At 39.8% G+C, this 16,499-nt stretch overlaps 1 protein-coding gene across 1 annotated transcript in view; it reads right to left on the bottom strand.

The window, feature by feature from the left end:
* Positions 1–2,650: 2,650 nt before the first annotated feature.
* Positions 2,651–16,499, bottom strand: part of TRIM42 (tripartite motif containing 42) — a 41,453-nt gene continuing 27,604 nt past the window's right edge. Inside the window, exons 4-6 of the mRNA XM_060242693.1 lie at positions 13,395–14,206; positions 11,530–11,757; positions 2,651–2,770 (exon numbers count right to left, since the gene is read on the bottom strand). Coding sequence (XP_060098676.1) covers positions 2,690–2,770; positions 11,530–11,757; positions 13,395–14,206 — 1,121 coding nt within the window. The 3' untranslated portion in view covers positions 2,651–2,689. The remainder of the gene's footprint in view (positions 2,771–11,529; positions 11,758–13,394; positions 14,207–16,499) is intronic.

Here is a 16,499-nt window from a genome sequence, read left to right as displayed (position 1 = left end):
GGAGCTGTAAAATGAAACTATATGACATCTACCTGTAATTCTGACAAAACACAGTAGAGGGTTTTTGATGTATTCGTTCTGTTTTATCAAAAGCTAGGTCATTCAGAATGCTATGATCTCAGGGAAAATTTGGATGTGGAGAGAATTTCAGAAGTATCCCAAGAAATAAGTGTAAATTATTTGAGGTATTCAAGAAGGGTATTCATATTTCATGACTATGTAGAGTAAGGACTAACCAATAACTGGACTCAGAGTATGAAACAAATTTGGGAAAAGCAATACAAGAAGTCCAGGACATTTCACCTGACAGAAATCAAGAAAAAAATGATTAAATAACAACAGTTAAGGAAGATTAGAACAGGGATACAGAAACCAATAAGGTGGATGCCATCTTGCAAATAAGAAATAACTTTAAAAAGCAACATATTTATTGTTGTCTGTGGGATTATGTGCCTCACAGCAGGTACAGTTTCTTTTCCTCATAAGGAAAACATTTCTACTTCCACCATCACCCCCAATCCCTAAGGACAAAGTAGCCTTAACATATATTTGCTTTGTGAAGAAAATAATTTTGTGGGTGTTTATAGCTGTGCTGTGGAATTTAGTGTCTAAAATCCTCTCTTAAGCCTATCTGCCAGGGTGGCAACAGCCACACACATTCTGTTCAACTTGAGAGGTGATCTGCATTCATTCATTTGACTGAAGGAGAAAAGCTTGGGCTCTCTGTGTGTGTATGTGTTTATGAAAGTCCACCTGGTCTTAATCTTTGGTGGTGCTGCCCAGGACCTAGTGTAAGGTGTGGAAGACGTTGAACTGATTGGAAGAAGACATTGGATTTATATTCTGCCCTCCACCCTGAATCTCAGAGCGGCTCACAATCTCCTTTATCTTCCTCCCTCACAACAGACACCCTGTGAGATGGGTGGGGCTGAGAGGACTCTCACAGCAGCTGCCCTTTCAAGGACAACCGCTGCTAGAGCTATGGCTGACCCAAGGCCATTCCAGTAGGTGCAAGTGGAGGAGTAGGGAATCAAGCCCGATTCTCCCAGATAAGAGTTTGCACACTAAACCACTACACCAAACTGGCTCTGGAAACAGTGCTTACAATGGTATCAAATTTAATTTACATGTGTGTGGAACGCCAACCCGGTTATTTTTGGCTTCAAAAGAGAAAACTTCAATAAAATGACACATCTGGTAAAGAAGTTGAAAGGAACACACAAGGTGATCCAATCTCTTGAGGGCTGGGGGTTATTCAAAATCTCAGTACTAGAGGTTTAGTTAGAATGTATACCTCAGGTCAGGAAAGGTAGTACAAAGTCTAAGAAGTCTCCAGCATGTCTAACAAGCAGGATGTGGTAATGGCTGCCAATTTAGAATGCTTTAAAAGGGGAGTGGACACATTCATGGAGGATCAGGCTGTAATACTACCTCTAAGCTGTGGAGTCTTGTGAGCAAAAGTTCTACTTTCTACTTTGTGAGCTACTGGCATTAAAGTTGTGAGCTACTGCATAAATTAGCTTGCTTAGGGCCATTTTTTCCTGAGTAAAAACAAAAAACGTGTTAGCTGGAGACCAAAAACCTGTAAGCTAGCTCACACTAACTCAGCTTAGAGGGAACACTCATGATGAATGTCTGCTCCCTCATTTACTAGGGGTAGTATAACTCTTTAAATCAGTTGCTGGGGAGCACAAACATGATGATGCTGTTGCAGTCTTCCTGTTTGTAGGCTTCTTAGAGGTAGCAGGTTGGCCCCTGTGTGAACATAATGCTGGCCTACTTGGGCTTTTGATTTGATCCAGCATGACTCTTATGTTCTTGTGACTAGATAGTGTAATTTTCAATTTTTCAAAACTGCCTTATAGTCAAACCATTGGTCCAGCTTTCTTCATATTATTTACACTGACTGGCTGCAGCTCTCCAAGACAGAGTGAGGTCTTTTCTAACCACTAGTTCTGAGATCATGAGGAATGCCAGGGACTGAACCTGGAGCCTTCTGCATACAAAACATGGTTCAAATGACAACACTATGACCGTTTTCCCACTTAGCGTTTGCTCCCCTTATTCCGCGGCGCAATTATGTCCGGATCATTTTTCTCGTTTTCCCACTAGTGACTCTTTGTATCTTGAAGCTAAAAACATAACAATTGACAGTGTTGGAAGCAGACATCAGTACAAGTCTGTTGCAAACTGCAAAATATAAGGATGGAGCAGTCAATGAGCTTGTAGGTAAAATAAAAATCATAGTAGGCACAAAAATCTCTCTGGAAAGTAATTTTCATGCATGCTATTTTCCTCAAATGAGATCAGGATTGCTTCCTTTGAAAGTAATCAAAGTTTGAACCTGGCAAATTTCAACAAAGAAAATGTCCGTGTTATATTTCTTTGAAGGCCTGCAACATCAGAGAGTTGACTTCAGGGATTTTTCATTATATATTTCCAGTACAGTGCAATGTTTTCCTCTGGTTTAGGAATAATGTCCAGAACAAATAAAATAAAAGACAAGGGCCAAGACTTTAATTTTCTGGGAGATCTTTATTCTGAAGGGCTTACCCTCAGATCTCCGCTTGGAAGCCAACTTCATTTTTTTTAAAAAGAAGAATATAAGAAAAATATAATTGCTTTCTCTCCAGTGGCTTACTTTGTATTTTCTCTCTCAAACAATGGTTGGCTTCTTTCGAGTTCAGAGTTATTTGCGGAAAGCAGTCTGAATATTTCGCAGCAAACCCCATCTGGCTTTGGCTCTTGTGCGTGCATCTTGAGTTGTTACCTAGTGGAAAACAAAAATGAAATCCACAGAGACTTTTAGCAAGGTAATCACTAAATGCGAAGGTAGATGTTGCAGGAAATAAGATAATGACATATTTATCACTGCAGCTGTCAGTAAAGATATCTAAAGATATATTTGCAAAAAATGTTTCATATGTTTTGCATTGGCTATGAGACCATAGGCTATGCTACTGGTGGTAGGCTGTTCAGAAGGATTAGCTCCATATGACCATGGAGTTAAGTTCTATTTAACTTAGAATTAACCTCTGTTCCTACTGTTTTAATAGAGAATGTTGACCATGTCAGTCAACACTCACTGAATTCTGCCTTACTTTTCTGCCTTTATTCAAGATGTAATATGTGGCAATTTTTTTCTGCTTGAAACAGTATTTTCAGTATATGCCATTCAAGTATGAACTTTAAGAAAGCTAATGTGGCATACTGTCCCTTTTGACACTCTTGTCACTTTCTTTCTTTTTTTGGGGGGGGGGGGGAGCCCTTCCTGACCAGTATTCCTACATTTCTGAACAGATCTTCTACTTAAATAGAAATGGGAAAATACATACTTTTTTATTTTACAGCAAATGCAGTTGTCATTCATTTTTCCTACCTTCACAATCATGTAATTAGAATACTGGTAGAATTAAAAAAAAAACCCACTTTGCAGCCATTATATATGTAGCAATAAAAGCTATTCATGAAGAAGTAATAACTAATTTAGAACCATGGAGAATCAGTGTTTCTGTAAAACAGCAAATACAATGTGGTTTGAAGGGAGACATTCTCTATAATATAGTGGGTTCAATGGATCAGTGAGGTGAGGTGGTAGTGAAACATAAGCTCTTTATTGTATCCAACATAGTAAAAGGTTAAGCATAAGGCTGGAGCTTGGCCCACAGGGCCAACTATATATACACATGACCAGATTCCCGTGCAAGCACTCTATTGGCCCATTCAAACCAGCAGGGGGCCCGTGATTGAAGCAGGGCAGCCGGTATTAGGATTCTGCTGCCCATTGTTCCCTAGACCTCAAGCTCTGGTCGTCTGGATCGAATGAGTCAGGCAGAACGCCATTGCTGGCGCAGTTACTCTCATACATAACACTCTCCTATTTTAAATACTTGTTGCCTTTGTTGTGATATGTTTCATGATAGCCCCTCATTATCACCTTGTAAACAATAATTCCCCTTTGGTTAAATAATTTCCACTTGTCCTTCAGAAAATCAATGTATTAAGTGATTTGGAATGAACTAGAGATCATTCTCTACCATTATGTTTCATGTCACCAGATTAGGAAAGTAGTAAGGAGCTACATTTTTCTAGCTTCAGTGTACACTTTGCAAACAGAAGGGTTTAGTGACCATTTTCTTCCTCTTCCTCCTCCTCCTCCTCATCTTTATTGCATTAGCTCATGGTTTTAGTAAACAGCACCAAGAACAGTGTCAAGAAGAAATACAATATAGCAATCGCAATACCAATTAAAAATTCTTAGTGTCCATGGCGTTCGCTTTGGTGATGCCCTCAGAAAGGCATTTTGCACTAACAACCAAGAAAAATAACATGGGATAAACTTGAATGTGGCACATGCCAATGTGTTTCCTGGTGCCTATTTTCATGACCAGAGCAAAATATTAGTACAGGCTTTCCATCCATTGGAGTAGGAAGTGTTTCAATTGATCCCAGGAAGCATTTCTTCCATGTCTACAGAGGGAGCACCGATTCAGAAGCAGTGGTCTTCATCATAAGAAGGCATCTGGTTTGGTACCTCCCAGTGTTTTATGGCTGGCCCCCAGCCCCCATGACAGCCATTTTGTGGTGTTCCCACCAAGTGTTTTTAAATTTTTTAAAGTGCCTACAGGTTCAGCAAAACTGGAGACCCTGTTATGGCACATATATAATGGTGCTCTATTCAAAACTCTTACTCCACCTTAGGACATAAACACCAAATGCAGCCCTTCCCTCCTCCAGCTGAAGATATAATGTAAATTATCCTCACATGGTAAGCAAGGAAAGAAGATAATGTGTCCCAAGCTGTGGCTTCAAGAAATCTTCATGTCACCCATACATTAATGTTGTGCCTAATCTCAACTATACTCACTCTGTAAACATTTTCTAGCATTAAATATGTAGTGTAGAAATGGGGTTGTTCTTTCAAAACATATGAATGAGCTGTAAGATTGCACAACCACAGTTCTGGGTGACTGTCAGTCACTCCACACCAAACACTGTTACTGTTTGGTAAGTATCATTTGTGGTACCTATTATATTGCAGGATTAGAGCCCCATGGATAAGTCCCAGCAGAACATGAAGGCACAGTTCCAATTGAACTCTATACAGGACCAGTGTTCCCTCTAAGCTGAGTTGGTGTGAGCTAGCTCACAGATTCTTAGCCTCCAGCTTACACCTTTTTGTCTTAGCTCAGGAAAAATGGCCCCAGAGCACAATAATTTATGCAGTAACTCACAACTTTAATGGCAATAGTTCACAAAGTAGAATCTTTGCTCACAAGACTCTGCAGCTTAGAGGGAACATTGTACAGGATGTGTGTATATTACACTATGTCCCCCAAGAAATACAATCCACCATGTTGGAACCCCCAAGGATGAGATGAAGCTGAGAGAATCGCAAGAGGCTAAAATTTGCAAAGCTTTTGAGTCCCCTTGACAATGTCCCCCAGGTGCAGAGTATCCTTCACTCTCCAAACTCTAATTAGGTTGGCCTCTTGGGCTTTATGTGTCTGGTCTCTTGAGTCGACTGGTATGTCTGCTCCCAGCCCTCCTGACTCCCTCAGACCCACATCTCTCCGTCAGCAACCTTGTTAGTTCTTAAGAGTAGTGTACATATTTCTGTGACCACTCAGGTCTTTCACTGTGACACTCGATTGTCACTCTCAGTCACCTGGCTGTCTCCATAGAGCTAACAGAGAGCTTCACTTCACTAGAAGCCTCTTCTCAGCTCTCTGTATCAGCTCTCTCTTCAGCTCTCCTGCTGACCATCTACTGCCCACTTCAACTGTCTCCCTCTGACAGTTGCTGATAGTTGACTCTCCAGCCATTATCTGTCACTCACTCATCCTGAGAGTTATGAGCACTCCGGCCCCCATCCTCAGATCACATGACTCAGACTCCCTGAGTCCTTAGCTTTTCTATTAACCCTTCCAATTCCATCACACTAACAATTGTTTCTCTCTGTGAAGAGTCTCAGGAACAGATCAGGGGAAGGAGGCTCTGATCTCCATGATTATTCCCTGTTAGGGTCAGGTTCTAGTGGACTGGCAGGATGGGTTTGGTGCCCTGGGGATGGGGACTGTGGTACTTAGGGGGGAGAACTTCTTCCCCAGATGATGAGCACCCTTTTCACCCACTTTCACTCTCATGGCACACAGAAGTGTTCACACTCAGGAGGGAAGGGAGGGCATACATTTAAAAAATATATATATTTATTTATTTCTATTTGTATCCTGCCCTCCCTATGAATATTGGAGACCTTTATGGGGGTATGTAACTGGAACCCCAGAAATGTAATCAGCTCCAATTTGGAGAGATTGTAGAGGAGTGGGCAGTAGGGTGAAGTTCCCTGCGCATTTGGTGTGTGTAGTTTGCAGGGGGTCCGTTCAATACATTTTTTAACCTACATCTGACATTTCCCTCAAAAGCAATTTACTGGGGGTATCTTTTGGAGGGTCATAATGCAGACCCTCTAAGTTCAATCTGCACATAACTTGAAGAGCATGTAGAGGAGCACTGAAGAAAGTTCCCCCCAACTTAGAAAGCCAGGTACCCCTCCTGTAAGTCTTTACAGCCTTCCCCCCTACATAACTGGACCTGGCAGCCAGCCCTACAGAACTGGGCCTAGCATGGTGGCTAACACTACACAATTGGGTCATAGTTCTCCCTAGCAGAGACTGCCAAGGAGAGGAAAGGTGGAAAAGTAGAAGACAGTGAGGGGCAGATAAAGGTAGGTCGGCTTTTGGATGGAAAGGAGAGAAGGAAGCTGGGAAAGGAGAGGCTATGGGGGCTTTCAGGGGAGGGAAAAAGGAAATGGGGGAAGGAGAAGGTGACCCCCAAGTCTTTGCAAGTCCCCCACTTATATATGTAATAATTTCATATAAATGGAGATATGGTAATTAATTTTTCTTAAAGACCTTTCTTGAATGAACACATTGTCTTTTTCATTTACTATGGAAATATGCAAATTATGACAGATGTTATGTTGATATTTTTCAAAGAGCATTAATCTAGTTTGACAAGCAAAAACCAGTATTACAATCCAGTATGTCAGTTAAGGAAAATACAACACAGAATTACTGAATTTGTTACAAAAATCTGTGTCAACACTAGCTATGCCAAGCCTGGCTGAAAATTTTTGTTTCTAGTTTTTTCTTTTGTGCCTTGTACATTCTATACATACATACATAGACACACACACAAAGATCTAGGATCTGTCTATGTATATATATGTGTGTGTGTGTGTGTGAACAGTGTATTTTTATCAGTTAATAACAGCAGCAAGTAACATAAGAATATCTGAAGAAAGGAACAGAAAGGATTACTCATGATACAGAACAAAGTAGGAATATTCAGTCACATGTATTTTTTTAAAAAAAACAATAGTCCTTTTAACTGAGATTAGATAAAATGCAATCCTAAGGAATATATACAGGAATATAAAAAATCCTAAGGAAGATGACAGACAGACAGACAGACAGACAGATAGATAGATAGATAGATACCTCATACCTCATACCAAACCTTTAATGGCATAATAGATTCAGATAAAAATACACAGAATATAAAAATTTAAACATTGGAGATAAAATCAAAATAAAACCGAGCTTACAGATACATTCAAACATGGTCAGAATTAAATTTAAGGATGTCAGCCAGAAATTTTGCCACAGCCTCACTAACCACCCCCTCAGTATCACTCAATAAATAATAACAGGGTGGCAGAATAGACAAATCTGGAGAAAAAGAAAGCTTGCCAAATAAATCTTTACGGAGGTTATGGTAAAAAGAACAATCAAGCAATATATGCTGGATTGAGTCAGGGGTATTCGCTCCACAGGAGCAAAGTCTGTCGGCTAAAGGGACTCGCTGATATCTCCCTTGTAAAACTTTGGAGGGAAACGCGTTTAGTCTGGCCAACATAAATGCCCTGCGATGACTTGGAGTGGTTAGGTCTGATAGATAATTGGGCATTTTGCCACAAAAAGCATAAAGACCTAAGGAAGCTGGAGAGCAAGTATAAGGGAGAGTTGGCCGTAATTTCGTTTCCTCCAATTCCCACAGTCTCAGTTTAATACATCTGAAGATATATGACTCTTCAGAGGTAGAAAAATCATCTACCTCTAACCCCAATTGATTGAGTTTAGACAGAAGCACTGCTGTCCAGGACGAAATATATGGGTCTCTTTTCATACAATCAAGAAGGCTGTTGGGATCTGTTCTAAAATGAATTTTGAGCCAGAATTTAAACACTGCAATCCAGGCTTTTGTCTCCACCAAAGACTGACCCACTTCAGAGCAGAGAGCAAAGTAGGACACACATTTTGGCAAACCAAGAATTTGTCTAAAGAATGAGGCTTGAATGCCCTCCACTTTCCTGGTAAAAGCTGAGATCCATATAGGGATACCATAGAGGATTTGGGCAAGCGTTTTGGCTTTGAATACTTTAATAGCTGCTGGAACTAATTGGTTGCCCCTTGCAAAGAAAAACTGTTTAATTTGAGCAGCTGAACACTTAGCCAAGTTGATGGTGTTGTTACGATGTGAAACCCAGCTTAACTTGTGGTTAAAAGTGATCCCCAAGTATTTAAAAAATTTTGTTTGCTCGATTGTTGAATTGCCAATAAACCATCTCTGTGGGCCCCAGCAATTTGAAAAGACAACTACTTTAGATTTGGTATAATTGATAGTAAGTGAATTACAATTACAGTAGTCATAAAAGGCGTTCAAATACCTTTGCAGGCCCACTCTTGTACAAGAGAGGATGGTAGTGTCATCGGCATAAAGTAATAAGGGGACCGCTCGGCCTGCAAGTTTAGGCGGATGACCATTGATGGGGGTCAAAAATTGTGCCAGGTCAGTTAAAAATAAATTAAAAAGATGTGGGGCCAGCACACAACCTTGTTTTACCCCCTTTAACACTGGGATTTTACTAGTCAAGTCAGCGCTAGAAGAAAATTTCACTTGGCAAAAGGTATTAGAATGAAGTTTCCTCAAGAGAAACAGCAAACGAGGGTCCATTCCCAGGTAACCTAGCTTGATCCATAGTTGGGCTCTATCTATTGAATCAAAAGCACCCTTCAAATCGATGACCCGGTATGCATATATTTTTCAGCAAGGAAGGCCAGAGTGCAGCAGTGATCCATAGCAGATTTGCCTTTGGAGAAGCCAATCTGTTCAGGACCTATGATGTTGCCTAGGCGCATCCAGTCAGTTAATCGGAGTTCTAAATGTTTTGCATACTATTTGCCCACTATAGATAATAAACTAATGGGGCGGAAGTTTTCTGGTAACTCCAACCCCCCCTTTTTGTATATTGGGATAATTATAGAGTCAAGCCAAGAGTCAGGGATGGAGCCATGCAGATCGATAAAAGAGAACAATTTTGCAAGGGGCAAGAGCCACCAATCGGCAAACTTTGTGAATACCTCAGCGGGAAGGCCATCAGGGCCAGGTGCTTTACCCGCTTTTAAATCCTTCAATAACTCACTGATTTCCTCTAGAGTTACTGGAGGCCAGACCGGCATATCAGTAACTGAGGGGTTTGCTAAGATAGGAGGGGATACACATGGGGCAGCAAAAATGTTAGAGAAGTAATCAACCCATGTTTGCTCAGAGATATTTGGGTCAGTAACAGAATTGTTTTTTAGATTACCTGAAATGATTCTCCAGAAGGCCTTATTATCGTTAGATTTTATCGAGCGGTAAAGTTGGTCCCATTTATTCTGAAAGAAAGCTTTCTTTTTGGATGTAGTAAGCTCCAGGTAGGCTGTCTTGTAAGCAATGTAGGCCTTAATTTTTGATTGGTCTTTGGAGTGACAAGCCTCTTTAAAATGAGCTCTCAGTTCTTGTTTCCAAGCTAAACAATCTGTATCGAACCAGCTGGAGAAACTAGACCTAGACAAGATCACCGGTTTAGCTTTGGCACTACAATAATCAATTAATAATGAAAATCCTGAAAGGATTGAATCATCTGAATTGGAATTTATGATTGAATCCCTTAATCTGCATAGCGCTTCAGAGCCAAAGAGGGAAGAAAACTCCCTTTCTAGGGCCGGGGACCACTTGATTTTTTTTAGAACTTTCTCAGGGGCCTTCATGGATTGGGAAGGTGATACCATATTAACCTCCAGATCCAATCGTAGGGATAGAGTTAGGGGCAGGTGGTCACTTTCTGTGCGCGGATCGATGTAAAAGTTATCGATAGATGACAGAAGGTTGGGTGAGCCCACACAAAAATCTTAGATAGATAGATAGATAGATAGATAGATAGATAGATAGATAGATAGATAGATAGATAGATAGATAGATAGATAGACAGACAGACAGACAGACAGACAGACAGACAGACAGACTAATGTACCATGAGGAGCATATGTCTTTATGTGTTGGTGGAGGGACTGTGTTTCACCAGCCAAGCATGATAGTTTCGTTGATGCCAGTAGGCATAGTAACCAGAGGTCATTTTGTAGAAAAATAGGTGGTGGAGCTCATCCAGGGATCCTTATACAGCTGCACATACTATTCAATGGATAAGAATGCGGAACTCCCAGAAGGAAGAGGTGGAACTCTCAGAAAGGTTCAGGAGCTGTGTTCCTGTGAGCTCCCACTGAATCTGAGGCCTAATAGTAATGTATGTATGGATAGGGCCAAATTCAGTGCATATAGGCTCAGTGTGCACAGTTTAATTCCTACAATTAATGTAACATTTCAACTGTGAATACAGAGTCTATGCATATTGGATTTGGCAGATATCTTGTCTCTACATGAACACTGGCTGGCATAAGAGACAGAGGCTCAAGTGCAGGCTAAACAGAATGGTAAATTTCACCCTCCCCATACACATTTCTCATTGCACATGGTACCTCAACATAATTTCTCTAGAGGCTTCCATTTCTATAATAGCTCCGTAAGGGAAAAAAAAAATGTTACAGATGCTTTGAGCTCTGACATTTTTCTTCATGAAACCATGGACAGAATGATCCTCCTGCAAGCCCACTACATCCCTTCATTCCCTCTTTGCTACACTAATAATGCATTATTTTCAATTGGTGATTGATAAATATGTGAAGAGCTCTCTGAGGAATTTAATTAGCTTCAGAATTCCTCAGATACTTTTCTCTGTGGAAGAACATACAATTTTGCTTTGTATTTACCTTCAGTTGAGACTCTGTGACAACTCTGCCCACCAGTGCATGGGGCAAAAGAGGAAGTAAATGGGTTCCACAAATATTCCACCTGATATGGCAACATAGATTTGGAAATGCTAAACTATATATTGTGTTATGTTTTCTTTTCAGTATAGAATAATTAAGCATGGCTGCATGTTCAGTGGCTCAATGTAAGCAATAGGCCAGCTTGAGTTACAACATGTCAGCTTTACCCTGGCCCAATGTGCCTGACCAAACACAGTGAAACACTTTCTTCCACTGAATTGTATTGATGGAAAAGAGAAGAGAGATGCACTTCCTTTCTTTGAGGAACAAATCTATAATACTTGTGAGAAAAATATATAGAAGGACTGCAATGTACCTTACAAACATCACTCCATTGGCCTGGTCCTTGAGCATTGACAGCCCGAACTTTGAAGATATATTCTGTATTAGGTGACAGATTACGTATCTCCAGATTCTGTTGTCCAATCCCTGTTATTACTTCTATTAGCTTCGTCCGGACTAGATCGTCAGCTGCTGCTTCAAGCACTTCATAATAAGCAATCTCAAAGCTGTCTACATTTTCTGTAGGACATGTCCAGTAAATCTAGAGAGTACAGAGATATGCACCATGGAACATGTATTCATTCTGTATTTTAAGAAACATCACAGACAATTTTAATTAATAACCCAGACACTTAGGGATTTGATTACTAATTGGTAGTCAATAAAACTGACATTTTACAAATCTGCTTTGTGTCATATTTTCCAGTTCAGTGCTCATATAAAAAGTTCTGGATATGCAGACACAAGTTCATATGTAAAAGAAAATATCTATCCTAGTCTTCTCTAGGATACTTTGGCTTTCTGTGTACTGGGTCTTTTTTATTTCATGTGGAAATATTCAAACATAATTTCTGGGGGTGTGGCATGACACTGATAAAAATGGCCACTTGAACTCAGAGCTCTGCTCCCCCTACTCCCCTCTCCTGTCACTTGGCTGCAACACTTCTAATATTTTTTGCACTTACTAATGGGCAAATTGGCCCCCCAAAAAACAGAACACCAACAGGAAGTCCCCAAAAAAGTTAAAAGAATTACTGTGTTTGGTTATTATTTAAATTAGTGATGAATTCTCTCTCAACAAATGGGAATCAAAAGGATATTTAACACTGAGGCTACCAATATGTCTTGGACTTGGGCAAATCACTGGTCTCCATTAATCCATCTTACTTTTTAATATAGTGGCCAGCTAAATGTCCTTTAAACATTTCATGTGGGGCAAGGGGGCAATAGCATTCCCCTGCCATTTGTCACCAGCATCCAGTATTTAGGGGTTCCTTGCTACTAAATCTTTCCACACTTGGGACAGAAGTAATATATATCACATAAACCTAACTCATCCATGAGGAATGAAAGCTATTTCTTCTTATTCCCATGCTACTCAGGCTCTGTAAGAATAGGTTGCCAACATCCAGGTGGGACCCAGAGTAGTCATGGAATTACAACTACAAAGAACGCTTGTCCCAGAGAAAGTGGCATCACAACCCTGCTGAACCTTGTCCCTTTACCAAACTCTGCCCTTCCCATGCTATGCACCCCAATATCCAAAAATATCCCAACCCAGAGTTAATAACTCTGTATGAAAAATATTTATCTCCTTTGCCCCCAAGAAGAATTATGCTGACATGGTAACAGCCATACCATGATTCTGTCAGCATGTTCCCTTCATCCGAATGTTGCCAGAACAAACAAATATCAAGCAAGAGTAAAATAAAGGTATCTCAGGGTCAAATTAGGGTCACCATTTCAAGCCTTTTTAAAATGCCATGAAGGCATCGGGGTGGGGTGGGGGGACAAAAGCAGCACTTTGTAGGCTCAGTCAGGATTGGGATCTCATGGCATTTTTAAAAAGACTTGAAAATGGTGGTGGCAACTTCATGGTGGACACAAGGGTGCTGTCTACTTTGTTCCTAAGAAATGTGGTTTTGGATTCATCCATTCTGCACTGCAGAGAACCTGGTAAGAGAATTCTGATGTTTTTCCTTTTAAGATTCTGGCATAACCACATTTCTGGAATTGTAACCGACTAGGAAAGTCCAAAAGAGAAAGGGAACTGGAGCTGCAGTGCATGCATGCTACTTCTCCCTGAGGATTTTCCAGTATCACCAGAACTGGATATCTGTTGAAGAGTCCTGTTAATTAGTATGACCAGGGGGCAAGAAACAATTATAAAGTCCTTACCTTGGCAGCCGTTGGGTATACAAGTGTTTGATAAATAACAACAAGGCCAGGGACTGTAGTTGATTCTTCAAGTGCTTCTGGCTCGAAATATGGACTTTGGGTTTGGTAGTTTCTTTCATTTTTTGAACTATCTAAAGATGCATCCCAAAAAGCATACAATCCACGACCTCTAAAATTAGTAGGAGGTGATGAATTGGATCTTTCAACTTCTACCGGATTCTCTTCACTCTGTGAAGTTAGTGTTGATAAAGACTGACTTCGTGATGGTGATAATGACTTAACCTGTGTGTTGGAAAAATACCTGGGAATCATTATATCAGAAGAGCCGGAGTAAGGATGTTTGGTTGATTTATCAGCTTCCATTTTTCTTTTAATTGATGGGAACAAAGTTTGCAATGTTTCTGCAATTTCCTCAAAGTTAACTTTAAGATGTTTAATAGGATCTTCTTTGAGATACGGGCTTGGTTGATAAACATTTTCAATTATGTCTTCTAGTTCACCTATCAAGCAATTTGAAGACTGCAGGAATGCTATTTGACTGCTTTCCTTCAAAGCTTCCTTAGAATACTGCATGAGGCTATCCATCTGGGCAATTTTTTGGGTTGTATAGTTTGCATACTCTATTAGTTTCCTCTGTTTTTGAATCTCAAGGTTTTCTACTGCTTCCATCATCTCTTTCTCTCGTTCATGAAATATGTTCCGTAACCTGAAGAAACCATCCCTGATCTCCCTTCTTTTTGCTTCTTTGTAGGACTTAAAATTGTTTTTTAATACAAGGATTTCCATCAGATCATTATCTATTACATAGCGGACTGCAATAGAAAGATAAAGATAATTATATATCTTTGATTTTGAAACAGTATATTTATTCATAAAATACATAAGGCTTCTAAACTGACATAGGGTTTAACTTAGGTTGACAAGTCAGAACACCAGAGCAACAAATTCCAAAGTTACAACAGCACTACTAAATGTTAGCTGCCCTGGGCCCATCAGGGAAGGGTGGAATACAAATTAAAAAGAAAAGAAAGAAAGAAAGAAAGAAAGAAAGAAAGAAAGAAAGAAAGAAAGAAAGAAAGAAAGAAAGAAAGAAAGAAAGAAAGATGGAATAGAATAGAATAGAATAGAATAGAATAGAATAGAATAGAATAGAATAGAATAGAATAGAATAGAATAGAATAGAATAGAAGAAATGTTCTGTCAGCCATTCTTGGAAGGGGAAAATTACGAGCCAACAAACAGAACACCTACCTCAATGCAAGACTTTTTTTTTTTTTGCTTTGGGTTACATATGATGGCACATTTATACATAAGCCAAACATGACCATTTGTATTTTGCAAATAAAAATCTAAATGTATGTACAAATAAATGCCTGCTTGTAAATTCCGTTGTAATCCAACAAGTATAACGCTTAGCATATTTGAGTTCTGTCTACATTACCTTCCCCCAGCAACTCCAAAAGTGTGCATGGAGGGTATTAGTGGGCAAAGAATTTTGATTCCCCATCTTCATTGGAAAGATACAGCATATCAGTTCAGACAACTGACCCAGACTGTGCAGTACAAAGAAAGGAAGTTGGTTGCCCACTCTTAATTTCACAGGTACCAGATGTATAAAGGCACTATTCTGAGACTCACATGAGGGGAGAGAGTCACAGCAAGGTACAGAAGCCTGTTCATGGATATTCAATGGCTAAAAAGTAGTAGATTTGTTCAACTGAGATTTTATTGTGGCTATTTAATTTGTATATTTATTTAAAAGTTTCAGCCCTACATTTGTATCATTTCAGGTTCCAGATCAAGATGGGTAGCCATGTTAGTCTGTCTGTAGCAGTAGAAAAGTGTAAGTGTCCAGTAGCACCTTAAAGACTAACAAAATTTGTGGTAGGGTTTGGGCTTTCATGAATCACTGTTCAGAAATTCTGAAGAAGTGAGCATTGACTCACAAAAGCTCATATCCTACCACAAATTTTGTTAATCTTTAAGGTGCTACTGGACTCTTACTCTTTTCTACTATTTCAGGTCCCAGTGTGCTTTATAATCAAACTGACACTGTTCCCTGATAATAAGAGATTACAAGTATCCCCCAAAATAGTCACATATGGTCTGAAATTTAGATTGACCCTGTATTTCACATAGATTCCAAACACATTTCTCTCAGTCCTGAGATCCATCTGCACTCAAATACACTGGACTTCAAGTGCATGCGTGAGGGAGCAAATATATAAGTGGGAAAGAAAATATGGCTCACTTCTCTAGATTGAGGTGGAGTTTTAGACAAAGACATAGAATCATAGAGTTGGAAGGGACCTCCAGGGTCATCTAATCCAACCCCCTGCACAATACAGGAAACTCACAAATACCTCACCCTAAATCCACATGATCATTGCTGTCAGATGGCCATCTAGCCTCTGTTTAAAAACCTCCAAGCAAGGAGAGCCCACCACCTCCTGAGGAAGCCTGTTCCACTGAGGAACAACTCTAACGGTCGGGCAGTTTTTCCTAATGTTGAGCCGGAAACTCTTTTGATTTAATTTCAACCCATTGGTTCTGGTCCTACCTTCTGGGGCCACAGAAAACAATTCCATACCATCCTCTATATGACAGCCCTTCAAGTACTTGAAGATGGTGATCATATCTCTGAACACATTAAAGCAACAGTGCTGACAACAGATTTGAGTTCATGAGTTGTACTTCTTTAGTTTTTGATTCTTAAGTATTTTGAGAAAAATTAATTCAAATTGGAGGTTGTTTTATTTAAAATTTTGGGATTCTAATCTGTGATTCAGCTAAAGAGATATTAGTGCTATTAAAGCTATGCTCAGATCAAAATTCAGGGTTAGTTGGTTTGTGGAAGACTGTATCCCAACTTGTTTTCCTGGAGGTAGATTTCATAGCTTTCTAAAGCAAATAAAGCCTTAACCCTCCCTAGAAGCTAAAATAACTAAACTGAAGCGATCATACTTTGGTCACATTGTGAGAAGACAAGTGTTGCTAAGAAAGACAATAATGCTAGGAAAAGTTGAAGACAGCAGGAAAAGAGGAAGAACTAACATCTGATAGATTGATTCAATCAAGAAAGTCACAGTCCTCAGTTTGCAAGAC

The sequence above is a fragment of the Heteronotia binoei genome, chromosome 6, assembly GCF_032191835.1.
Source record: "Heteronotia binoei isolate CCM8104 ecotype False Entrance Well chromosome 6, APGP_CSIRO_Hbin_v1, whole genome shotgun sequence".
In the NCBI taxonomy this organism is placed as follows: Eukaryota; Metazoa; Chordata; class Lepidosauria; order Squamata; family Gekkonidae; genus Heteronotia; species Heteronotia binoei.
The sequence above is the reverse complement of the archived record's forward strand: the minus strand, read 5'-3'. Positions and strand labels throughout refer to the sequence as shown.